Source organism: Bombyx mandarina, chromosome 11 (assembly GCF_030267445.1).
Source record: "Bombyx mandarina strain Sakado chromosome 11, ASM3026744v2".
NCBI classification, from domain to species: Eukaryota; Metazoa; Arthropoda; class Insecta; order Lepidoptera; family Bombycidae; genus Bombyx; species Bombyx mandarina.
The window spans coordinates 14,145,100-14,172,470 of NC_143218.1; the positions used below are offsets into that span (position 1 = coordinate 14,145,100).

Here is a 27,371-nt window from a genome sequence, read left to right on the forward strand (position 1 = left end):
CTATCGCCTCGACGACCCGTCGGTCGGGCGTCCTCGGGGTGGCGCCGCGTGTCTGGTTGTAGTGTTGACCGCGGGAACCCCCCTACTCTGACCGGGTTTTGACCCCGGACGGAGATCGGACGCCGGGTGTAAGAGTGCAGGGGAGTCGTTTAGTGGGTGGGCCCTAAATTCCTTGGGCCCGCGGTCTGCTCTCAACACCTGCAGATCGTTGAGTCTCACATACCCCGCGCGCCCCCTAGGCGCGGGGACCTCGTAGGAGGTTCGGCCCTCGGCCCGAAAAAAAAAAAAAAAAATGGCTACACGGTGCAGCACTACCATTAAATCTGCAGGTTGGGTAGTCACAACCACATTTACAAAAATAAAAGGACAGGTACTCAAAACCATGTTATGTTAGAAATAAATATAACCAAATTTTTTTCACTCCTTAACAATATTAGAGAGGGTAAAATAAAATAAACGTAAATCGAAGACTTTGGTTTGTTTATTAAATTAATTAAATCGTAAATAAAAATCTTTCTTCTGAACACACATCCAAATACATAAATTAATAAAGTTTGTAATAAATTAATTTGGTCCCGAAATAAATATAAAAATAATTTAAGGAAAATGTAAAGTATAAAAAACAACAACATTTAAACAAAAAAAAGTACTGATCAATTTTGGCAATCGTTAATGGACTACTTACATTTATTGTTAAATCTTAACTGAAATAAATATTCTAAATGTACAGGGTACATTCAGTCGCACAAAACTCTCCAAGCTCACCACAGTCTCCAATTCGAATTCAACACTATTATTTACATTAAAATTATATGTAAACTACGGAACCAAACACACACTTGGATATACAGATTTGGATTTAGACAAATCATAATCTTGTCGCCTAATTAAACTATAAAGCAAGTCTAAACCATACAAATCTCACACAGAAATAATTATGGAATGTAATATAATATTGATGGCATCTCATAAGAATCTCGATCACTTCGATTTCTGGTAAATAAATACTGCTTAAAAGAACATGAAAGAATAAGTCGGGTGTTCTTACATGAAATGAGATCACGTTCGACGAATTATTATTTTCGTTTTCACTACACATTTAGATATTCTAGATCATTAGCAACACAGGAAATCACATCAGTCACCATTTTCTAAGTACAATTTGTGCAGTAATAATATAAATAAATGCGAAGTCACCAGAATTGAGTTGCGGTCCTTGATTCAAATAAATGTATATAAACGATATCTAATACAATCTCGTTAATTAATACGTAATCGCGATCGATATTTTCGCACGAGTAAATTTATCCTAATTCCTATATTTGAAATTACTAAGAAATTATTATTTTTATAATATTTGACTTCAAAGAGCTAATTCATACTTATGACTAGATTGAGCCAGTATTTTTAAATAGTCCTTTAATTCACTAAGAACTTCACGAAAAACTGACGCAATTGATACAAAATTTTAGGAACAATGGAGATAATTTTATTACTCGGTTAAATCCAATAAAGTTCTGAAAAATAATTCAATCAGTGAATCGTTTAAGTTTCATTATTATCTTAGGTCTAAGTTTTCGATAAATACGTTTCGTTTTGTTTCGTTTGAAGCTGGACTAAAGTCACTAAACTCTAAGCTATGGGTCAGATGGCACTCGTACGCTATCAGACACAGCTCAAGCCTACCGTCGGGCGTCGTCGCGGTCGAGGTTCGCAGGTGAACACTTTACAGGTGTATTTATTTTCTAAATACTTTTGAACTCAATAAAATTTCGGTACTCAATTCAATGTATATGAAGAAATTTAGAACAAGGCAAGAAACAGCGTTACATAATAAGAAAATATTATTGAGTCCCGAAATCAAAACAGAGTATTCCGAAATGGTAGTAGCGCGTACATTTTTATAGTTTACTGTAAAAATAACGTTAAATTTACAAACAGGTACAGGTTCGTATTGTGCCCGATTGCGACAAACAAAGTAGTAAGAAACTAGGCAAAACAATTTGTGCATTACCAACAGACAAGGAAATAGAAACCGGGGCGAGGAACTTAACAAAAGGTACATCGTCCCGCAAGAGTGGCGCGAACCGGGCGTTTCTTTGGCAGACGAGCGGTGAAGCTACTTCTTCTTGGCCTTTTTCTCGGCCTTCTTGAGCGCCTTGAGGTGCTTCTCGTGCGCGGCTCGTAGTTCTTTGAGTCGTCGTTTCATGCGGCGCCGCTCGTCCCCGGGCAGGCCCAGCAGCTTGAGGTCGGCGGAGCTGAGCGCCAGTAGTAAGGCGCCGTCCACGCCGCGGGCGGCGAACGCGCCAGCGTGACGCTCCAACCCCTCCCCCAGCCCTGACACCCAGTGCCACACCTAAAATGTTTTAAGAACCATTCTGAAATTACTCAAAATTATTTAAAATTCTTTTCAAGTCTTTTTAATATTAACAATGAATGTTACAGTTTCTACAGTGATATGGATCCGTCGATAAAATTTCAACGAGTCTTTTTAGTATTGAAAATTAATTTTTTCTCCTACCTACGCCGAAAGCTCGGTTTTCGTCCCGCTGTATAGGGAAGAAAGTGTAACTTTTCCTCCCTGGGTACTGACAAGTGCGCATGCGCGTTAGTGTCTACGTCTGCTCTCACGCACCTAAAATTCTCCGCCATTGTTGTGCTCGGGTAATTCGCAATATTGTGTTTAGTGTAAAAGTGAAATAAACAAAAGGCAATAAAATTTAATAGTGAAGTATTAAACAAAGATGTGATCATCAGACAGTTCTTATTCAATTAGTAGTAGTTTATTTAAAAACAGTTAAATTGTTTTTTTTTTAAAGTAAAGGGGGGGGCACCGCCCCCCTACCCCCGGGCAGGGCTTCGCCCCTGGACCCCACCGGGGCTCCGCCCCTGGACTCCGGCTCGGTACTCCACGAACTTTCGGCCTGGTAGGAGAAAAAATAGTATGCGCACCGCGGGAGAAAAGTTGGACATTTCTCCCTTGGTGCACAATGTACTATTACAGCTTGTACAGTGACATGGATTCGTCGTACAAAGAAAAATTCTAAGTCCTTCTTAAAAATTTCATTAAATATACTTGATCGTGTTTAGAAATCAAGTATTAATAAGATAAAAATTGATGAAAGAATTTGAAGATCAAGTTTTTTAATAATTAAGGAAATCTCTGTCGTGCGGTAAAAATATTTAATTATTCATATATCTACTATAAAAAACCTAATATTAAGTCATCTAATTACGGATGAGTTTTAGAACTGTGTGCTTAGTGCTAGTTTTTTAATTTCTCGATCGCGTATAGTTAACGCAAATTTGTGTGGAACAGCACCTCTACGTTTAGACGCTAGCACACTGGTCCAGTCTGCAGCCACTGTGACTAAGATCGACAAACCCCTCTGCACATTATGTACCTATGATTGCTGATATAACTGCACAAAAGACATTTAGTAGTACTCTGTGATACATATTCCTAATTAAAGTATAATCGACAAATTCTCTCAGAGGAATTGAAGTGATAGGATGGGGAATCTCATGGTATACCTATTTATTAAGCAGTAACCGTTGGCCATGGGTATGGACACCGATTATAAATAAATAAATGCGATTTCAATTGTGCGTGAACGTACGCACTCGTGCGTCTGTGTGCGTGCGTGCGCGTGTGCGTGCGTGCGTGTGATGTGTGTGTTTGCGTGAGTGCAGTACCTGTTGTTTGGTCCACAGGTTGACGGCGTGTTGTTGCGGCGGCGGCACGAGGCTGGACTCGGAGACGGCGCTGGACAGCGGCTGCCACGGCACCTCGCCGCCGACTACACAAGCCGGAGCTTTCTTCACTACAACCACAACCCAATGATGCTCAACTCTCACTTTCTTTTATATTTGACTAATTTCATTGACTTGTCTAATTTAAATCCTTCAAAAGTGAGTATATCGAGTTAATTATATTTATTTAATAAAAGATATTTAGTAAAGCAATTTCTTTATTTAGCTGTACTTAGCTCGTTTGTTGGTGGAGATTTAAAAAATTTAAAAGAGAATTATTTTTATTGTAATTGATAATTTTATATTAATCGACAGAACCACTCCCGAAACATAATATAGCAAGCAACACCCAATATTATTAAGCACCCACAATAAATAGATACAGTTAGTACGCAACAAAACTACTCTGCATGGAAGACAAATGTTTTGGAGGATATGTGACGTTTCAATGAATAATATTAAGATCGGCAAATATTTCAAAAACGATACCTTTAGGCTGAATATAGTGCTTAATTAAATTCCACAACACTATGCTTTTCTGAAACTTATGTTTATTGATTCTGAAGTGGATAGATAGAAATCGTAGTTGCTCGACCATATAATTTTTTTATTTTTTATTTATTGCATAGATGTGTGGACGAGCTCACAGCCCACCCGGTGTTAATTGGTTACTGGAGCCCATAGACGTCTACAACGTAAATGCGCTACACACCTTGAGATGTAAGTTCTAAGGTCTCAATATAGTCACAACGGCTGCCCCACGCTTCAAACCGAAACGCATTACTGCTTCACGGCAAAAATAGGCGGGGTGGTGATACCTACCCGTGGGGACTCACAAGAGGTCCTACCACCGGTAAAGGAACTATATTGGTGAGTAATATGAGGGCGGCGCGTCGAGACAGTACTGGTGGTAGGACCTCGTGTAACTATACTGAGACCTTAGAACTTATATCTCAAGGTGTGTGGCGCATTTACGTTGTAGATGTCTATGGGCTCCAGTAACCACTTAACACCGGGTGGGCTGTGAGCTCGTCCACGCATCTAAGCAATAAATAAAAAAAAGAGAGACATGTGTGTGGTCTGGTAAGTATGCGTGTATGGCGGTGTGTGTGTGCGTCTGTGGGCACCTCTGGCGTTGGCCTCGCTGACGGCCTGGCGGATCTCGTCGACGAGCTCGTTGGTGAGTCGCACGGGGTCGGGCGGCGAGGACACGGCGAGGCGCCGCTCCCGCTCCGCCAGCACTTGCTTCAGTTGCTCCGCCAGAGACGCCGCCGGCCCTGCGCCGCCCGTACGTACACGGGTATTGTTTACGGAGATCGCCGGACGAACTCATCCCTCACAATGCCTCACATGGCGTCGAACAATTATCGGTAGCAATATACACAAGGCCCCAAAAGTCTTGGTTGGTTTGTATTGACATCTGTCTTGCCCTTATCACTACATAGTATAAAACAAAGTCGCTTCCTCTGTCCCTATATCCCTATGTATGCTTAAATCTTTAAAACTACGCAACGGATTTTAATGCGGTTTTAGAGTGATTGAAGAGGAAGGTTTATATGTATAATAACATCCATCAAATAGTGGAGAAATTAATAATAAATTACAGTTTCCGAAGCGAAACGAGGGCGGGTCGCTAGTAACTAATATATGACTGGTTACATGTGCCTTACCGTAACTTACATACATAGTTATCAAGTTCCAATCCAAAATTGGACTAGAAAGAGGATAGACAGATTATCAGCCCTTAACAACCTACCCGCAGTCTGTCCGTAATCAAGACGCTTGCAATAGCACCGCAATAACGTGAACTCATTATTATATTAAAATCGTGTAAGAACTTGTTAAGAATAGCGTTTATAACTGACAAACTTTTGTAGATTTATTATAAAAAGTTGAATAGTTCCATGGAGTTGATCAAATAATTTTCATTTTTAATCTGTCAAAAAAATATAAAGCTATAAACTCTTTGAAATAATCAATTTACCGAAAATGTAAATTACTACGTCAATTCCTAATCCATACAAATAAATTTTTTACCGTATAACACTATTTTTTTAAATATTTTTCAAATACAAGCATTTACGTTTATACATCACATCATGTCATATTTAATTTTAATTATAATTATTTTGCACAATTAAATGAATCGAATAACATACAATACCGGTCAACTACCCTCGTTCATTGTGATTTTGTTTTGGTTTGAAATAATTGCTATTTGCTACATAAAGGTCATTGGTAAACATCTGGTGGATACACCAATAGTATTAGCAAACTGACACCTATATACCATACGATGAATATATATTATTATATATTATAATAAATTCATAATATATAGTATAATGAATCTAAAGAATACAAAAGGGCCTAAGTGAAGTTTAAAAACGTACACTGATAGTGAAGATTGCTTGTCGATTGTTACCACAAACATAAAACACAAATACATTGTCCGGTGAACTCCTGCACTACACTGAGGCACTGTGTGGTTACTTAAGCTAGCCAATGTGAGGAAACAGACGTGTAGTTAAACACAACAATGATAAAGCCTCTTCAACACTATAAACGTGTGCTGTATTTATTTGAAACATTTGAAAAAATCATATATTTTTTTTATTTACTTTCCTTATCGTTAACACAATTTGTTTGACAATTGAAGACATGAATGGATGAAGGGGTTAAGTACCATTTTTAAGATTTTTGAATTTTTACATTGAATGCGGGTGTTATGTGCCTATAAACCATATTAGACTTTAAAACTCCGCGTTTAAAGGTTATTTTTAGAAATTGCATGTAATGAAGTACATAGTTATGTACGAAGAAAAAGTACAAGTAACAAAAGTTTGTTGCCTGTTTTCTCAAAATTAACAAATTGTATCATAAATGCCCTTCATCCGCTCATGTCTTCAATTGTCTGTCTCGTGTTAACTTAGTTCTCGGTCTTAACTACTACTATTATAATATTATGTCTTTGTAGAATTACAACACACGTCTATATCGTTGGATACGTGTAAAAACATGTTAATTAGTTAGGTAGTAGAAGAATTAGGTACCTGATAAGGCGTGGTGCCGGTGTTCGCGTGAGTACACGCCGTCGTCCGTGGCGCTCCCTATAGAGCTGCCGCAACTCTGTCGGGTTTCTCTTGTCTGCGAACACAATTATCAAAGATCAAATTAACAAAATTCATCAAAACAATGACGCTACGTCTCATTCGCGTTGTATTTTGGATTCCAAAATTACGACACACGTCCCAATTCTTCAGGCACAAAATATTTGTAAGCAGTCGTATCAATCAATGACAAAAGACAAACAACCTTTATTATTCGCTTTTACGACATTTTTACTATTTTTATTGGTTGCTATTTTTATTGGTTTTATTGGTTTAATTTTAAGTGGATTCACCAGCTTTTTTTTAATTGCTTAGATGAGTGGATGAGCTCACAGCCCACCTGGTGTTAAGTGGTCACCAGAGCCCATAGACATCTACGACGTAAATGCCGCCACCCACCTTGACATATAAGTTCTAAGGTCTCAGTATAGTTACAACGGCTGCCCCACCCTTCAAATCGAAACACATTACTGCTTCACGGCAGAAATAAGGCGGGGTGGTGGTATTTACTCGTGCGGACTCACAAGAGGTCCTACCAGCAGTCCCACCACGTACTAATGAATTGTCACTTACAGCGCCAGTGTGCGTCGGTGCACCCGAAGTAGACTCACTCAGGGACTCGTCCGCAGAATCATTGTAGGAGTCGTCTAGACCGTCGTACTGTCAACGAACAATCAACAATTTAATATTACTACCGTTCATTACATAATTCTTTCTTAACTAACGATTTAAATAAAACTAATTGACAACAATCAGATTGTTATAAGTCATTCATTACCTTAATCGGATCGTGATTACCAGACCACATAATTAGTAAATGTCTTACCGGTTGAAAGCTAGTAGAGCGATAGATAAATTTAATAATATTTATTATTATTATTAATATTTTTCTCACCAAAGTTTTTTATTTATTGTTTAGGTGGGTGGACAAGGTCACGGCCCTCCTAATGTTAAGTGGTCACGGGAGTCCATAGACATTTACAACGTAAACGCGCCACCTACCTTGAAATACAAGTTCTAATCTCAGTACAGTTACAACGGCTGCCCCATCCTTCAAGCCGAAACGCATTACTGCTTCACGGCAGAAAGAGGCAGCGTGGTGGTACCTACCCGTGCGGACTCACAAGAGGTCCTACCACCAGTTTATAAAGCAAATTATAATTTTACGGGTTTCACTTTTATTACACGATGTTATTCCTTCACCGTGGAAGTCAATCGTGAACATTTGTTAAGTACGTATTTCCTTAGAATAATTTGTAGCCGCCTGTGGGATTCGAACACCGGTGCATCGCTATATACGAATGCACCGGACATCCTTATCCTTTAGGCCACGACGACTTCAAATACAGACCGTAAAATATCCGTAAACTTTTCACGAAAGAATATTTATAAAATCTCATTAGTTAGTACAACGATCGTTAGTGGCGTGTCGTGCAGTACCGAGCTGGCGTTGCTGAGCGAATGCTGCGAGTGCGGCGAGTGCGCGTGGTGGCGGTGCCGCGCCAGGTCGGTGCGCGCGCGGTGCCACGACGTGTCCAGCAGCGCGCCGCGGGGCACCGCCGCGTCCAGCGCCCTGCTCGCACACACCACGTTACACTTCACTTGACAATCTCTCCACCGGTATCTAACTCAATGCCATAACAATCACGATACAAAGATATAATAACATTACTAGCCGTACTCGCCCGATTCGCTGGCCATTTAAAATTAATTAAATTTTAATAAATTATTATTACTAATTAAACTTATTAATAAAAGTTAAATTTAATGTTACATATTTATTGTCATTATTATTAGGGAGTCCAACACTCACATTTTCTACATGGAGACCAAGTTTCAAGTCAATCGGATGCACGGTTCAGTAGTTATAACGGAACATCCGTAAAAACCACTGTAGATTTATATATATCAGTGTAGATTAATTCAATTATATGCAAGTGTGTTTTTAGGTAGTAAATTTTACTTCATAAATGATTACTACTGTAGCCATCATACAAACACAAGATATTTGACAAATGCCTGCATCTCGCTTACGACATTTTCAAGATAGGCTTGCATATATACAAGTTTCAAATAACCACATTAGGACCGTCGGTCTACCGAGCAATATCACCCGCTTGGTGGAAGATCTTCTCTTTGTCGTATATATCTCCACACTACTTATTTTTTTATTTGCAGTTAGATGCGTTTTTCTCCACCTTATCCCACTAGGCGGGGTCGGCACAGCTAATTTTTCTCTTTCATTCTCTTCTATCAGCCGTCATCTCAACACACACTCCTCTCTCTCTCATATCGTCATTCATGCACTCCATCTATGTCTTCTTAGGTCGACCTCTTCCCCCTCTACCTTGCACTACCATTTCCATACATCTCCTAGTCAGTCCAGTTAGATGGACACTAATGACAACTTCAAAATAATAACAATAACATTGGCAATAGTCATTCACTCTTTCTCTACTGAATAATCACCCTCGTCATTAAATTAGAGCTTCTGACCTCGGTCATTAGTGTGTCAATACTCACATAGAATCTGTACTGCCGCCCGTTGCTGCTACTGTTGCCGTTGGAATCGGCGTAGGAACAGAGGAAGACGTGACTGTAACTGGCAGTGGAGGAATCACCGTCACTGCGTTCCCTGGCGAGGACGTTGTAGCACTGGATGAGGTCACGGCACTGGATGACGTCACGGCTGGCGGTGACGACGCGACCGGCATAGGAGGTGACGAAACGACGACAGGTTCGGCGGTGGCCGTGTTGGCTGGTAATTCATCACATGATGTCGCTGTGACGTCACCGAGGTCAGGCGGTTCACGACGCCGGTCGGACTTATCCACTTTAGCGTATTCGTCTTCGACAGGAGACAAATCCGACAAGTCACTATCCGAACTCCAAGGATCTGTGAAGATAATTGATTAATATACTATTTTCCATCTAAAATAATACATAACGCAGTCGTAAACCACTTTTGTTTGCTGATGACACTTTTTTATCCACATTGAACACACGATCCAGTGACTCCACTACACACTCCACTCCACAGTCAAGTTGAAAAAAAAAAATGTTGTCCATTTCAAATAATCTATTCCTCGGTTTCGAGTAGAAAGGTAGGTACATTCTGCGTAGTTTACTCTTTAATTTTACTGAAATAGGATTTTCACATCAGTGAAAATAATTCATTTTTATTTTTTTAGGGTATGTTATACAGTGTTATTACGGTTCTTAAATATTGAGAATGGACTCGTTATAAGGCCCCATTTAACCTCCTTTCGACTTTACGGGTAGTTTTGTAACACCCTGTATAAAAAGATGCACTAATTATTGCGTGGATGTCACAAGATTGTATCGACAATACCGAGTTCGCTGATTTCTAATGAAATTAAAACATGTACTAACTATTGATGAGTAAAGGATCCGGATCAGGTCTGCGTGGGAGGGGCGGCGTCTCTCGTCGCGCCGATGGCTCGTGCGGCAACATAACCGGAAGACCAGCCTTCTTTTGGGTTTCCTTACAAATGATATATCATGTTTTTGACATTTATTCTTTTTTAAATTAACACACAAACACAACTTCCATCAATTACATTAATCTTCAATTTTTTTTTAATACAAATATAATGATGCTGAGTACCGTTTTAGTTTCATGTATAACAATTAAATTGAATTTTCCAGTCTGAATTACAAAAACATGAATGAACACACTTATAATTATTATAGAAATGCTATTAAAGAGTCATAATAAATCAATGATGACTTTTTTATAGCTCTTCTATAAATATTAATAGATCAATTAATAATTTATCTGGGATTATCATTCATAAAAGTCAATCTGAGTTAAAATATTCAGCAGACAAGTGTATCTCGTAGTAAATCAAAAGACACAAAACAAACCATAACTAAACAGAAAGAGGCATAGCATGAATGTAAACAAAAATTTTAATGCAATAATTAGACATTATATTATATTGATTTTATGTAATTAATGCATCATGCATCAATATTTTTTTTTCCTTCATTTATAATAATAATCAATCATTTTAGAAAAATGATCATAGTCATCATGTCATTAAGTCTTTCATTCATTAAACATTTGTTTGATGGAAAATGTATGTTTTGTCTTGTTTATGAGTGTTTTTTTTTTTTAATCTCCTTAATTGTTAGCACATAGTTAAGTAGCAGGTAGCGCGAGAGTACGTACGAGCAGCAGCACCTCGAGCCTGGCGACGCGGTCGTGCAGCGCGGAGAGCGCGGCGGCGTACTCCCGGTGCGCCTCCCGCAGCGCCGCGCTCCACCACTCCTCGCGGGCGCGGACAAGCGCGCGCGTGCGCCGCCACTCGCGCAGTGCCCGCCGCGCCTGCCCCCAACCCACACAAATCAGTTGCAAAATGATGAGATTGTTACGCAGGTAAGAGTAACACCATCTCTCGCGGAATAGCTGAAACTAGTATCAAAGAATCTACCAACATCTAGAATGATCGAGAAGTACAACGCCATCTATTGTCAGATAGCGGAAATACACGTCGAAAATACTCGAATTGTGAGGAATGATCTCGATAATTCTAGAGATGTCGTAGCGACTTATAAAAGCGTTGCAGAGATAGCACGAGTCAGTCAGTAATCGTAACTACTCGAAGCGAAACAGCGAACAGATCACCTGAAGCGAAGCGGAAAAAGTGAATTGAGAATTTTAAAGTGTTTTAAGCGATAAATATAGTTTTAAGTTTTACTTTGGCGGAACTTTTATTTATGCCGAACCCGAGCGTCTAACAAGATGTTAAGTGGTTAATGGAGTCCATGGAAAACAACAACGCAAATGCGCCACTCATCTTGAGATATAAGTTTTAAGGTCTCAATATATTTTGTATTGTAGATATTTATGCGATTTAAAAATAATATGGGTTGAAAGTCGAGATTCCAAGTAAGTCAAAGAAAAAAACTGGACACAGTGCGGTTGTACCTTGTCGTACTTGGTGTGCGCCCGGCGCGCGGTGTCGGCGGCGGCGGCCAGCGCCCTCCGCAGGTGGTCGTCGGGCGCGCGCTGGGAGCACCACTCGCGCACCCGCGAGCTGATCTCCTCGCTCGCACCGCCTCCGGCCTCCATGCCCATCAACTGAACACAACATATACGTCATATATTCAATAGTTAAGCTGCTTTCAGACTACGCTATACTATAGTGTCATATAATATAGCAGCCTATACTTAGCCAATCATATATTGTCTTTCGCATTAAAAGTGTACAATTTCCTAAAATATTCGAAATTGAGTTAATATGGGGAAACATTTGGTATCACCACTATTTTTTCTCATAAATACTGTCAAAAGAGCATAGTTTTAGTTTTTTTTTAGTTCACATATGTTTTGACTACTTTTAAAAAAATTAATACATAATTTTATCTTACTTTAAAAGACAGATAATGTAACTGGTAAAAAATAAATAATAAATGTTGCAAAGGTGATAAATATTATAAAAATCTCATGTTAATCACAAGCAAAAACTTTATACCCCCTTTTTACGAAAATTGCGCGGACGGAGGAGTATGAAATTTCCCACACTTATAGAGAATATAGAGAAGAAGTGCAGATTAATAATATTTTTTTTAAATTATGCATAAAAAATATGTACATTAAATTAATAAAAAAAACATTACACACACTGCCATGTATTTGACACACACACACATGCATATTTTTAGTTTATTGTCAAACTTTTCTTATTGCTTACAGTCTGTGGTCAAATTAAGAATGGATTATATATTGTTCGTCTTTATTAATATTCATCTAAAGTGTAGTCTTGGTCAAGTCTGTGATTATAGAAGTATAAAATACAATCATAATAGTGTACAAAAGTATAATTTCAATTAATTATAGACGAAATTCGACTACGGGGGACCACTAGTCTTAATAGATCAAAGATCATTGATCATCTGCCGATCCTTTTATTTCTATGCGTTATTTTATAATACACTAGCCGTACTCGCCCGCTTCGCTGGGCATTTAAAATTAACATTATTATTTATTGTCATTATTATTAGGGAGTCCAACACTCACATAAATATTACCCTATCCATTAAGTACATGTATTTTCTACATGGATACCAAGTTTCAAGTCAATCGGATGCATGGTTCAGTAGTTATAACGGAACATCCGTAAAAACCACTGTAGATTTATATATTAATATAGATGTATATAGATTGGACCAAAATTATTCGCCATAACATTGAGCATTTATCAACGGTATATGTTTGAATTCGGAACGTCAAAAGTGTCAACGAGCGACGTCCGCTATGACACTTTTCCCCTTTTCAATTCCAGCCGCCAAGGGCGACACATCGATTTCATATATTCATATATCTTTAGTTTGTCACTTATGGACTAATAAAGATATCAAAACAAATAAATACAGTCCACTCTCATTCACCACAACGCAACAGTATATTTGTTTCACTTACTTCTTGCAAAAACGACTTAAGCTCATTGATATCCGGATGTCTTGAATGCGCGGTATCGGCGCCGGGAGGCTGACTGGGCTCTTCCTCTTCAGCTTGCTGCCGTCGTTGACGTTCACGAGTCGCTCTGTAATTTAAACAAATTCTTGTATTAAAATAGAATGTGCCTTTAACTGGTGGTAGGACCTCTTGAGTCCCGTACGGGTAGGTACCACCACCCCGCCTATTTCTGCCGTGAAGCAGCAATGCGTTTCGGTTTGAAGGGTGGGGCAGCCGTTGTAACTATACTGAGACCTTAGAACTCATCTCAAGGTGGGTGGCGTATTTACGTTGTAGATGTCTATGAGCTCCAGTAACCACTTAACACCAGGTGGGCTGTGAGCTCGTCCACCCATCTAAACAATAAAAAATAAAAAAAATAAAAATACTTGATGTCGCATTTGTAACACATCACAATTGAAAGAATTGGTTTAGGAACGCATAAAATACAAACACGCTATCTTTCAATTTAATTTATATGGATCAATTAGGATCAATAATTTCAAATCACGTATCAGATATACGTGATTTGAAATTATTGATATTGATATTGAACCTTATGCCTTTAATATTGCCCTACGTCTTACTCGCTTTATTTAATAATTTAGACTTTAATATTCAGTACATTAATTTATTTATTTATTTATTAATAATTAAAATAAAGGAATTTTCTTTTACCTTTCCTCCCTTTCTTTATCGGCGGCCAGAGACTGTCGTATCAGATGTGCTACTTCACTATTTTCAGGATCTTTTTCTCTTCCTATAAGGAACTTCACGGGTCCCGACGTATTCCTTAGCACCGATGCCGCGTAGGCTTGCGTCACCCCAACCTGAATACAAAATAAAACGAATAAAGACTATTCTGTTATTTCAATCCCACGACTTCCAAGAAAACATTGTTTTTAATTAAGTTCATTTTTTTATTGCTTTGGTGGACGAGCTCATAGCCCACCCGGTGTTAAGGTTACTGAAGCCCAGAGATCTACAACGTAAATTCTGCCACCCATCTTGAGATATGAGTTCTAAGGTCTCAGTATAGTTACAACGGCTGCCCCACCCTTCAAACCGAAACGCATTACTGCTTCACGGCAGAAATAAGCAGGGTGGTGGTACCTATCCGTGCGACTCACAAGAGGTCCTACCACCAGTAATTACACAAATTATAATTTTGCGAGTTTTTATTACACGACGTTATTCCTTCACCGTGGAAGTTAATCGTGAACATTTGATAAGTACGTATTTCATTAGAAAAATTGGTACCCCCCTGCGGGATTCGAACACGGGTGCATCGCTATATACGAAATCATGGGACGTCTTATCCTTTAGGCCACGACGACTTACACAAAAATAATGGTCTAATATACTTATAATTTGTATTACCAAGCTTTTGCCGTCCACTTCTATAATTTGATCGTTGACTTGTATCCGGCCGTCTCTAGCCGCGGCTCCGCTGTCGGTGATCGTCTTCACGAATATACCTAATTTCTCTAAGCCGGCGTCCGCTCCTACACCCATACCTGTACAAAAAGAAGTTATTTACTCTCTGAATGGCCCCAATATAGAACAAAAGTGAATTGTATATTATTTTGATACTGCACCGTTTATTTGTTTGTATACGATTTTCATGTTGCTTTATTGATAAATATTGTGTTATTCTCGAATTTATACATCGTGTTTTGTCTTCTGCATTGACAGTCATTTTGAAACAGAAACGAATCAACAAAAACACGAGCTAAGTATTCCTTTATCTATTTACATATTATTATATTAATTTCGCAAACATTGTTATCCGCCAATGAATTCCCATCAAATAGATCAGCAGTCTCACAGACAAATGAGACCTACAAAAGCGAATAGAACGCGTTTATGTCTTTTGGTTCGACCACCATACGAACGTTTTTCTTATGTCGCTACGGTGTCGTATCAGTCGATCGGTGCCAGTATATTGGGTGTTAGGTTAGCGCTTTCGAAAACGAAAATGTTGTACCTACAAAGTTGTACATTTTGGAGCGCGCGGTATCGTTGATCTGAGCATCAGCTGTTTTTGATTTTGTGTTTCATAGCTGTTTTTTTTTAAAGTAAAAAGTAATGTATTTTTATGAAAATATCGTTTAATTTAGCTGCACTAACATGATGGCGAGTAAATAATGCTAACAAAATGTTTGAAAAATATGTTTTTTTTTTATCATGATCGATATTTTTTCCGTCCAATCATCAAAGGTGTCATTAGTACTATCGTCTGTCTTCTATACACGTGTGTGCGTCACCTATGATGGAGAGGCCGAGTCCGTCGGCGCCCTTGACGAGGTCGACGGGGAACACGTGCATCTTCTCGACGCGCTTCTCGAGCTCGTACTCGGCGGAGGCGGCCACCGGGTCCACGTCCTCGTTGCGGCGGTCGTACTCCCGCACGGAGTGGGTCGAGAACACGCGCATCGGATTCGTGCTGTTACAACATCACAATATTTGCATTAGATCTTTACGATTTAAATTACAATAATTCGTGATTTAATTGCGTATCTAAACCATTCTCTAATCTACTCGAAAACAATTCAAAAATTTCATCAAAATCAGCTCAGTCGTTTAGTAGAAGTTCAGTAACATACCCACGCACTAAACAAATATGCATGTGTATATGTGTATGTGTATGTCCGAGGTTTCCACTAAAATTGTTTCATCCATGCATCTATACACTTATTCACTGTAATCTTCATTCGTTTTAATACAACACTACGGAAGCAGCTCTCTGTTATTTGTTACTTAACTGGAGCTAGCTACCCACATAATGGTTACTAAATTAAATAATATTACTCAATATTTAATTTAATACTACTGAATATGTAAGATGACTAACCTGAATTTAACTTTGGAACTTTTTTTAACAAATACTGGTGGGTAATAATCGTCCTCTTCTTCCTCCTCTGGAGGTAAGCCGGCAACCTGTTGTACAAACATACCATTGTATGAGTGACCAATTATAGTACATGAAATAATTACTATCGCTTCTTGTCTTTTTCACAACTCATACAGTGTGTGAAAACCGTTCCCGAAAACAGATCTAGGGTTTTGTGGACTTTATGATTTGTTATGAAAAAACCATTGAAAAAAATTATTTAACTCATACAATTTAAACTGCATTCATTAGACTAAATTAAAATCAGCACAGTCCGTACGGCAGATTTGAGCAGTTCCAGAAACCAAGAACTTATATGGCAATAAATGGCAAGTTATTCTGAGCTTAGCAAATTAATATTGTTAAGGGGAGTTGTATACTGCAGTGTTCTTATTTATAACCTGAACTTTTTCATATGTCATTATAATTAATTTTATACTAGTATTAATATTGGCAGATTTTATATTGACTCTACTTCTATATATAGAAAATAAAGAACGAATGAAACAAAACATACTTCTGTATAAAAATGACCATCTTCGAAATAATGTATTCCGTTCTCCTCGCCGAGTTCACGCAGGTGCTGCGGCGGGTAGCAATCAAACACTGAATCCGGTTCGCCAACAGGCTCCGCGACAGATTCGGCGACATGTTCGATGACATGCTCGCTAACATGCTCGGAGGGCAGCTTCCTGTCGCCACCGGCCATTCCATTGTCCGCTTCTAGTGAAACGAATTCGTAGCTCTCATCCACGGACTGCATACTGCGTAAAACCGAAACACTTAATGATCAAACAAAAGTAAAACTATACAAAACGTATCAACGTTAATCAAACGTCGTTTTTCAGAATATTTTCCTATGTAACTTATACTTTGTTGCAAGTTAATTAAAAGTTAGTTGTTGGTTGGTTGCACTCATTTGTCTTGGACGTTAGTGTAGGGATGGCACGCGAAAATATATTTTGGACACGCCGCCTATCAAAAAAAAGTTTTTTTTTTTAATTTATTTTTCGTTGCAATAATGGGTGGACGAGCACACAGCCCACCTGGTGTTAAGTGGTTACTGGAGCCCATAGACATCTACAACATAAATGTCGCTACCTACCTTGAGCTATGAGTTCTGAGGTCTCAGTATAGTTACAACGGCTGCCCCACCCTTCAAACCGAAACACATTACTGCTTCACGGCAGAAATAGGCAGGGCGGTGGTACCTACCCGTGCGGACTCACAAGAGGTCCTACCACCAGTAATTACGCAAATTATAACTTTTCGGGTTAGATTTTTATTCCACCATGCTATTCCTTTACCGTGGAAATGAATCCTGAGCATTTGTTAAGTACTTATTTCATTACAAAAATTGGTACCCGCCTGCGGGATTCTAATACCGGTGCATCGCTACGTACGAACGCACCGAACGTCTTATCCTTTAGGCCACGACGACTTCAAAACGGTTTGCATTTTAGTTCATAATTCACTATAAAATATTATTTTAAAATATATTATTTAATCAGCATAATTTTTGAATCAACACCTATGATTTGTTATTTTCAGAAAACAATAAAATTTAACTGTTATGAAAAAAAAAAAAACACACCTGTCAAGTCTCTTTCTTAGTCTATGTCTAGTCATTGTAGGTCGTATGTCCTGTCAGAAGTTGCGCGACACTTAGTAAAACCTTAAATGTAATTACCTCTCGTAAGAGAGCACGGACTGGTAGCTGTCGTTGAGCGAGACGCCGTTGTCGTGCGACAACATCGCCACTATCTCTTGCGCCTGTTCATCCGACAGCAGAGCTTCTTGTCTAAAACACATAACCAGTTTCTGAAGGACTCTCGTTTGCTTAATCCACGTGAGAGTTCTTTTAGATAATACGGTCATAGAAACATCGGTTTAGAACAGCGGTCGGGGGAACCGGAGTAAATTACCCCAAATTGGGTAAAATGAAATTTTGGGGGGTAAAAAATCCCGAAAAAAAAACATTTAAATTAAAAAAGCTTTTTTATGGGGCTATATATAAAATTTAAACTATGTAGTTTTTTCGTCTAATAATATAATACAAGAAAAATATCATATGAATTATAAAATATGTAACAAGAAATTATCATTATATTTTCTGTGGGGGCGATTTTTCTTCCTCAACTGTATATTACATATATTAATATTATTACCGTTATGTATTACTAGGTATTAAATTGATAAATTGAATAAATGATGTTTAAATTAAATTTTTAGCTATTGTTTTCTTTTCAAAATTATCATGGGGGCTATAATATGAATGATGCCAAAAAGAAGCAATTTGGTTTTTTTTTTCTTCGCCATGGGGTAATATCAACTTACACAAAAATATTTTAATATGGTGGTTTAATATGGTAATAATTAAAAAAGTTCCCCGACCGCTGGTTTAGAACGTATAACACAACAACATCTATAACTTAACCATTCATACCACGAACAACATCATCATCATCATCAGCCTTTATCTGCCCACTGCTGGACATAGGCCTTCCCCAATGCCTTCCACATAATGCGGTCCTCCGCCTTCCGCATCCAACGACTTCCCGCCGTGCGCACTAAGTCGTCAGTCCACCTGGTTGGAGGACGCCCCACGCTCCTTGTACCCATCCGTGGCCTCCATTCGAGGACTTTCCTCCCCCACCTGGCGTCGCTGGCTCGACAGATGTGACCGGCCCATTGCCACTTCAGACTGCTAGCTTTGAGAGCTATGTCGTCGACTTTCAACATCGAACTAGTTTAAATATTCCTTGTGACGATATATGGATATTGACAATACCCATGCCTAGAGCACAGCAAAACCGCCCCATTCTATTATACTATTATAAAGGCAAATACTGTTGTCAAATTCATATTATTTACTACTTACTAAATTCCTACTTTTTTTATTAATACTACAATACATACCGTTTGAGATCCAAAATAAGTATACATGCTATTGTTTAAGATGGTGGTTGATTCATTCATGGTATTAATAATTACAAAAACAAAACTACACACAAAACAGTAGTATGAAAAAGTTAATTAGGTAAATAAATACTTATTTTGGAGCGTAAATAAACTGTATTGATGAGATCATATTTTTAATTTACTATCTAACAATTGCCCATACAACCTCAGACCGTGAGATATAAGAAAACAAACACTACACAGGAGAGAGCTTACCTAAGTTTTTTCTCCAGAATACTGCAAATGTGATCAGGGCAAAAATGAAGCGTTGTGCGGACAGGTCGCATGCAAATGATAAAATACAACATTTAAATAATAAAAGCCAAACAAATTATACGAAGGAATAGATAATTGCATAAGTAGCGAATCGTATAGCAAAAACAGTAAAGAGATATACTACAAAAATAATAATATCCATGCATAATAAAAAGAAATAACAACTAATATACTAAAATATTTTATGTTAAGGTTTGTATTTCAAAATTTACTGAGCCATGTTATTTTTCTTACAATTCACTAGGCTTCGCTGTCTTAATAATATACATGAAGAAACATATTTGCAATAAAGAGGTCGTCTAATTTTGTTGCATTCATCAGCATTTATTTATTACATGACATTAAAAACTACATACTTCTACATAAATATAAACAATATCGAAGAAATAGTGAGTTATCCACACAAGACAAGAAATTAGCACAGAATTACAAAACTGGATGCACTATAATTCATCAGGTTTTGAATAGAAAAAAAATGGTAAGAACTTTTTAGATCCACCGACACGATAACGATACATCGTTCCGATCTATCGTTATCGTGCGTGTAACTACGCGTGTACGATGTGTGTGAGGAAGTAATACGACCAAATCACCTGCTGCTGAGCAGTATTTCGGCTTCGTCGGGCGTCATGCTGTCGGGTTGCTTGGTGTCGGCGTCGTCCCAGCGCGCGTCTTGCACGTCGCGCGACGCCTCGCCGTTCTCTGCCTCGGACACGCTCCATTGGCTGGTGGTCGACTTGTCGAGCACCTCTATAGAGCCTTGGCTCGCCTCACTCACAACCACACCGGAGTCCTGAAATTCCACAATCGGGCAAACGTGTCCTTACAGATGTAGACAGATACGATGGAAACATTTCTATATCACATAAAACCTAACATTCTAGTAAATGAGAACACGATCTTGAAGCTGAATGTAACTAAAACGTGACTGTATTGTTTCTTGATTGTGAGTGCCAATTCTCAAGAAAATATTTCCAATAGACTACGAAGCGAAACGTTACTGTCCGAATGTAAATTTTCTAAAAACAGCACTATTACGAGCACACAATGTACCTGTTGCAACACTGAAAGCGTGTCGGCATCAGAGCGCGCACGCTCGTCATCCCGTTGGTCGGCGGTGAGTGAGGCGGCAGTATCGCGGTAGTCGGCTGGCTTCAACCGCGCCACCACCTCCGGCGAGGGCTCGTTGAACCCGCCCTCGTCAGAGACGCTCGAAGCGCGCGAGCCGCCGCGTCTCGGTGGAGTCTCTTCAGTTTCCGACGACTTACGTCCACCGCCCACTTTAAGACAACATTATGTTTATTATTAGAAGTTTGTGAAGACGATAAAAATTATTTACACTAAAATTATTTGTCGTTGATAAATCGTCTCTAAAAAAATACGCAATTCATTTGCCATTATTTTCAGATTTACATTCTTGTCTCGTGTAGATTCCATTCAGTGTCATAATTGAAGAGGAACATCTCAGAATTTTTTGTCCTTTAATTGATCATCAAGGATATTTCAATCAAATATTGTAATGTGACAAATGATTCAAAAAAATATGACAAATACAATTACTCTGCATCTATTTCTTTTAGTAGTACCGTTTGAAGCCGAGATGAAAACACCAACATAGTATTTAGGTTAATGAGGTTATATCTATATTTAGCGCATACTCTCATTTCCGTAATATCGAAGCAAGAGTACAGGTGCCCACCACAAAACAATAAACATTCAAATTAGATCAAATTATTTATAACGTATAACGTTTGAGAACAATCTTTAATTTTATTGGAAACTACTTACAGATTCTAGGATACTATCAAAATGGCTACGTCGATCTTTAACTGAATGACGCGACTGTGATCAACGCGTGCGTTCCTTTCATAGACTATTTTAGCAAATCGTAAAAATTTCGGAAGTAAAATCGATACATTTATATTAATCTAATATAATCAGCTTTAAACTGGCTAAAATCGATAATGATCTGGAGTGTCTACCTACACGCCTTGGATAGGTACTTAGATACTAAAATCCCGTCCGGGCGTAGCTGGAATAGCCCTTTACCAGCAAATAGGTATGCAAAAAATAAATAAATAAAACTATAATCCCACCCAATTGTCACGAAGCTTTCATACATTTCTGTTCGAAGAGTGAAACAGCAATTACGTTACACAATATGGTTGAGTCTTAGAGCTCATGTCAATTACATTGTGATGTTTATAGGCTACCAGAAGTGGTTAGCAGATGGAGTTAACACCAAATGAACTGTTTACACAGACACATGCACAATAATAAAAAATAGAATATAATATTTAATAAATGAACCCACGTGATGAAAAATATTTATTTATTCTCGTTAACAAATTAACCTCATTTTTTTATTGCTTAGATGGGTGGACGAGCTCACAGCCAACCTGGTGTTAAGTGGTTACCGGAGCCCATGGACAAAACATGAGTTGTAAGTTCTCACTTTGAACAATACAACGGCTGCCCCGCCCTTCAAACCGAAGCGCCGAAACGCATTACTGCTTCACGGCAGAAATAGGCAGGATGGTGGAACCTACCCGTGCGAACTCCCAAACGTTCTACCACCAGTATTTACGCAAAGTATAATTTTGCAGGTTTGATTTTTACAACACGATATTATTCCTTCACAGTGGAAGTCAATCGTGAACATTTGCTGAGTACGTATTTCATCGGAAAAGTTGATACCTGCCGGTGGGATTCGAACACCGACGCATCGCTACATACGAATGCACCGGACGTCTTATCCTTTAGGCCACGACGACTTCGAGAACGGTTGAACAATGAGACATGACGAGTTGGTTAAAACATGTACGTAGATAATGTTATTAGAGTTATAATTTTATGCGTATTATTTTGTACAATAACGTCAACGTTTAACTGCGATACAATTTATACAAACCACGCTGCAGAAAAGGGACATAATATTAAATACTATCAACAGCTTTAAGCCCTTATTTACACAAAATGTGTAGCAGATTCCGATTGTTTAACCAATTAGCGAATTTTATTTGTTAAGCTCTTCTCTAGGCCTATATACATATTTAAACACGATATTAGTCAACCACTTAATTGTTAATCTATTTAGTTTTCAAATAAACCAAAACTACTTTCGTGTTTTGCACAAAAAATACGTACTAAGTTTAGCTGAGATTTTTTTTGCCATTTAAAACAGCTTCTCTCTTATTGTTTTTGTTAGTTCGAATATAATCACGGACAACTAACAGCGAACAACATAACACTAATAGCGTCTATAAGTCAATATCATAAATATATATAAAAATAAACAACAAAAAAATATCATTATTTTAATTTCATAAGGCTATCGATGAATTGTCGATCATCATTTGATTATTGCTCAAATTATTAGTGATTAACAAAATGAAAAGAAAAATCGTTCTATTATAAATTATACATAAGCGTATTTTTTTATTACTTGTCAAGTACCTATCAAATGACGTGTTCAAGGTCGAGTAACGTCAAGGCCGCCAGATCAATTCGTACCGTAAACCGTTTACGTTTAACGCAAGGACGGACACCGCATGCATACACGACTGTTAAGAAACATAAAGGAATCGGTATTGCCGTTGGATCGGTCACGCGATCCCGAACCCGAGACGAGTCATATCCACTTTATTAATTAATACCGAACTTAATATTTGAAACGTTATTTTAAATTGGCTCGAGCATGTGGCGCGCAGACATATGAATACATACATAGCTACTGAACAAATTTCTTTGATTGAAGTCATAATCTTTGAGCGCTTTTGTAATAACAAAATATTCATTGATGTGCGTATGAAATAATTCCATTGAAGTTTTAATAATTGAAATATCATAGTTTTGGTAATCATTATGTATACATAAACACATAAATAAATTTTAGATAGATTTCCTAATCGGGTAATCTTTAGTCATTACGCCAATTTATGAAGAAGTTCCCCCACGCAATAAAAATACATAAAACTTTGTTTTTTTTTTGATTGGGCCGGAGGCCAAAGCCTTGCCACTTAAAAAGATTAAAAAAACTTTGTAGTTTTAGTGTCATAAATTAAACCTAGTTTATTTTGATTAAATAAGCGATTAAGTTTAGATTTATAAAATTCTGTTTAACAGCACATCATTTCATTCAAGTAAGTTCTGACATTATTCACTGATGAAAAGTGCTGGTGTAGATAAAGTTGAATAACGTAAAGGTGCCAATTAGATGAGTTATCGAATATGAGTAAACACCTTTACGACTTTATTATCTGACATCTATACGGTTATGAATACGATTTGTTAATATTTTAGAATAACATGTAACTAACCAACACAGCAGCCGCACAGGCGCATTTTTTGCGTGTGCGTGCAGCTAGTGCACTCTGCACCCACTTCATCACAGCACCATTCTTGATGTTTTCTGCACTTTACACCGCTTACACTCACGCGAACGTTTATTTCTAAACGACGTATTTTGTCCTCTTCACTCAAATACAAAAATTAATATTTCGTCACCCTATCTCCACGATAAAAATTAAAAACAAAACATTCGACAGGCTCAAGAAAAAATAACTACTACAAGAACAGAGCATATATACACATCATGTGTACGGTAAAAATTTACGAGCGGAACGTCGTCGGACACCGGTGCCTGTGCAATTTGAAAACAAACACAACCGCAGATAAACAAGTCGCCAACAAAGGCAACCGAAACAATTTATAACCTTACACAAACACAGTGAACATTACGGCACATTTCACACACGTCATTGCTCATTTAAAAAAAAAAACAACAATTGTATTCATTCTGACAATAATCAAATATGATTCGGAACTTAAAACCTTCGAGTTATTTATCTTTTATACAGTTCACGACAGTATATTGTAAACAGAAATGACAGTTTGTCGTTTATTTCGCGGACCGAATGACAAACACAAGAACATGGAAGACAACTGTTACGCCTTCCTATCTTGATACTGATACTTCGTAAATCTGAACTTATTTTACGATATTACATGAAGTAAAAAATTTTGCGTTCATATTCTATAACTTTAACTGCATGATATCAAATTCAGAATGCTCGGAAAGAATTCGATTCGATTACAACTCACGAACGTACGTACGTAAAATGTAAACACGAAATTGATCTTGTGATGTACGGAGCGACACGTTTCACTTCACGAACACGGTTTTAATAGTATTAACGGGTTTATTTCTGAACTTGTAAATGAAACTAATCGGTATAAGTAAGAATCGTAGGGAAGCGCACGGGACGAAGTCGCTCGGGTTACTGCGTCGCGACGGCGGAGGCGACGCCGCTGGCGCATCTAAATCGGGATCGGCTGGCTAGTCTCGCAACGACTCAAATACCTTGACTTCCTCAATATTACATTGAACCCAATGAGAACGAGACCGCTAAACGTACGTCAATCGACGCCCACTTAAACTTTTCTATGGATAACATTTACTTCCCACAATAAAGATAACTCGATAAGCATAATTTCTTAAAAAGCTCCATTTTAAATCTTCGCTAACATTAAAGTGTCCGTGCTTGGTGTGGCTATACCGTACATCAGTCCTAGCCCAATTAGATACTTTTCTACTTATTAATAGTTTAACTATATCATCGAACGGTAACTACCATGATGAAGGAATGGCATAACAAATAACACAAAACCACACGGATTGGCACCGAAGCTACTATTTTGCCTATGTCTGCTACGAAGCGATCTTGCTATCAGATTTGAAGGCTAAGATAGATAGATGTCCGTTATTATAATATATTAATGAACCCCTTATAAATTATTTCCTATAATTTCACAAAACACCCATTACAAAGGTGCTATAATATTATCTCAAGCCAAATAGATGGCGTCCAACACTTTTTAACGCTAACCGCTAGACTTATACGTCATTGCCGTTTCTTTGTAATGATAACACTAAGATAAAACAAAAGTTTTAGTGTCTAGAAAGAGACGGAGGATGATAAGATTAGCTATTTCATTCAATAAAAACATTATACGCACGTCATCATAACATAAATACATTAAAAACTCACCTGATGGATGTAGCGAGGACGGCGGCGATAGGTTCAGATTGTGATGAACAGGAGACGCAAGTGGTGATGCCACAGGAAAATTTAGCACATCTTCCTTCTTCTCGCACGCTGGAGATTCAGGAGTTGAAGAACGCCGTTTTGCTTTCTCATCATCATCATCTTCATATTGTTCGGAACATAAATCTTTCTCCAATCTGTACTCACTATCCAATGACAGCTGAGAAGCTGTCAAATCAGTTTCAATACCCTTTTTTACGGGCAGAGAATTGTTTTCTTCCAATTTGTCATGAGGTAGCTGCGGTGAAGAATCATTAGACTTCGTACAAGAATCTGGTGGTACTACGTCCATAGGATATTCTGGTGGTTGTATTGCACGATCAGATAATGGTGACAAAGATCGATCAGGTTCGGAAGTATTTACGTTAATTTGTTCGTGAGAACAAACAGGGTTCTTTAATGTTCTAGCCGATGGTGATGGAGATTTTTGATTGCTTTGTGTTGCCACCACCGCATCCAATACAGGAGATGTCCGGTCAACCGCTTTCGGGGACTGCAATCGTTCTGCTCCTGACGGTGCTACAAAACCAGCTTCTCTTTGTGGTGATACTGAAGAGTTTCTTTTAGGATAAATATTTTCTGTCAAGTCCATCTGCTGTGCGTTTATGTCTGTTTTGTGTTTTTGGAAAATATTGTCACTTCTCACAGGCGGTGAAATGATATTATCGGTTCTTAAAACAGGCGATACCAAAATATTATTCGATCTGGGCGATGGTGAAGCTATAATATTTTTGACAGGACTCGGAGACTTTGTAACAGCAACGGCGCGATTGATGAGTGATGAAGGAAGGGTCGTTGGACGTTCGAGTTGTGAGTTGCCAGCACAAGGCGAAAGTGGTGGTGAATACACACGCGACGGAATCGCACATCGTTCAGACGCTTCCGGTGACTTTCTTTCTTGAATACCACTTGTATATTTGTAGTCTAATTTAGTTTCAATTTCATTCCGATTTTGCTTTGATTTGTTGAAGTGTGCAGTCCAATTTCTTTGTTTTTCGATCAATTCCTTATTGAATTTTCTATCTGGCTTCTCTGGTTTGGGTAAAACACTGGGTTTTGCCGGTTTCGGAGGAGGCTGTGATGCACCATTGGCAAGTCTATCACCATTAACTGCATTCGCAGCAGTAGGCGTTGGTGTTACTATTCGGCGCGGTGGACTCACCGAACCAGCGGAACTGGATCGCGATCGAGATGGTGCCACAGGCGGACCACCACGCGTACCAGCAAAGCTAGCTGCAGCTGAAGGAGATTTCTCAATACGAAATCCACGATTCTCTTCTCCCAATTTTTCGAATAGCGCTCGAGCGTTATTGAAACGCGCCAAATGGCTCTCCGTCCTCACGACTGTCACATCGCTACCGCGCATATCGTCGTCTTCTCTTGACGGCATTCCTTGGAAAATATTCGCAATTTTAGAAACTTTCGTGCCCGAATGTTTCTTCTTGCTCTCCTCCATGCTAGCCGGGTACGCCCGTTTCAATCCGATCTGAAAAGACAATTTCACAAACTCAATAACATAGCTGTATGAACTAAGAGTAATAAATAGAACGCGTTTGCACGTAACAGATAAAATAAGATAAGAGCCATGCGAAGTGCGTGCGAGCGCAGGTGTTATGCGCTAAGAACGGGGTCTGGCGCACGACTCGCGACGTTAGCCCTGTTTGATCGTTCTCTGAGTAATTTTACTTGAGATAGCGATAGCGCTGATAACACGCTTTATTTTTATTCAAATTCTTAATTATACGAGTAGGCATTTAAATTTTTTTTAAGATTAATTTAAAAATATT

The 27,371-nt window shown here is 38.4% G+C and overlaps 1 protein-coding gene across 8 annotated transcripts; it reads right to left on the bottom strand.

Moving 5' to 3' along the window:
• Window positions 1-463: 463 nt before the first annotated feature.
• On the bottom strand, window positions 464-27,045 carry Spn (protein phosphatase 1 regulatory subunit spinophilin). Of its 8 annotated transcripts, none has more exons than XM_028180537.2 (21): window positions 25,528-27,045; window positions 20,531-20,757; window positions 20,071-20,270; window positions 19,418-19,438; window positions 17,931-18,041; window positions 16,758-17,004; window positions 16,202-16,287; window positions 15,615-15,793; window positions 14,728-14,864; window positions 14,026-14,177; window positions 13,312-13,435; window positions 11,818-11,970; window positions 11,059-11,214; window positions 10,257-10,368; window positions 9,387-9,759; window positions 8,304-8,436; window positions 7,437-7,523; window positions 6,807-6,900; window positions 4,881-5,030; window positions 3,697-3,800; window positions 464-2,356 (listed from the first exon to the last, which is right to left on the bottom strand). In XM_028180537.2, the coding sequence occupies exons 1-21, from the start codon at window positions 27,038-27,040 to the stop codon at window positions 2,120-2,122; spliced, it is 4,596 nt and encodes a 1,531-aa protein (XP_028036338.2). In that variant the 5' UTR covers window positions 27,041-27,045; the 3' UTR covers window positions 464-2,119. The 8 variants fall into 8 exon arrangements, with proteins under 8 accessions (XP_028036338.2, XP_028036336.2, XP_028036341.2 ...); XM_028180535.2 differs by having other exon boundaries at window positions 3,697-3,824; XM_028180540.2 differs by lacking the exon at window positions 25,528-27,045 and adding an exon at window positions 23,797-24,807 and having other exon boundaries at window positions 3,697-3,824.
• Window positions 27,046-27,371: the final 326 nt, after the last annotated feature.

Bases quoted from the DNA above. Each gene is read 5' to 3' on its own strand.
- Spn (XM_028180535.2), bottom strand. From the start codon at position 27,040: ATGGAGGAGAGCAAGAAGAAACATTCGGGCACGAAAGTTTCTAAAATT. The intron at 17,005-17,930 runs GTAATTACATTT...GGTTTTACGCAG, and splicing joins TCCGTGCTCTCTTACGAGAG to TATGCAGTCCGTGGATGAGA. The intron at 14,865-15,614 runs GTGACGCACACA...CTTTTTGTACAG, and splicing joins ACTCGGCCTCTCCATCATAG to GTATGGGTGTAGGAGCGGAC.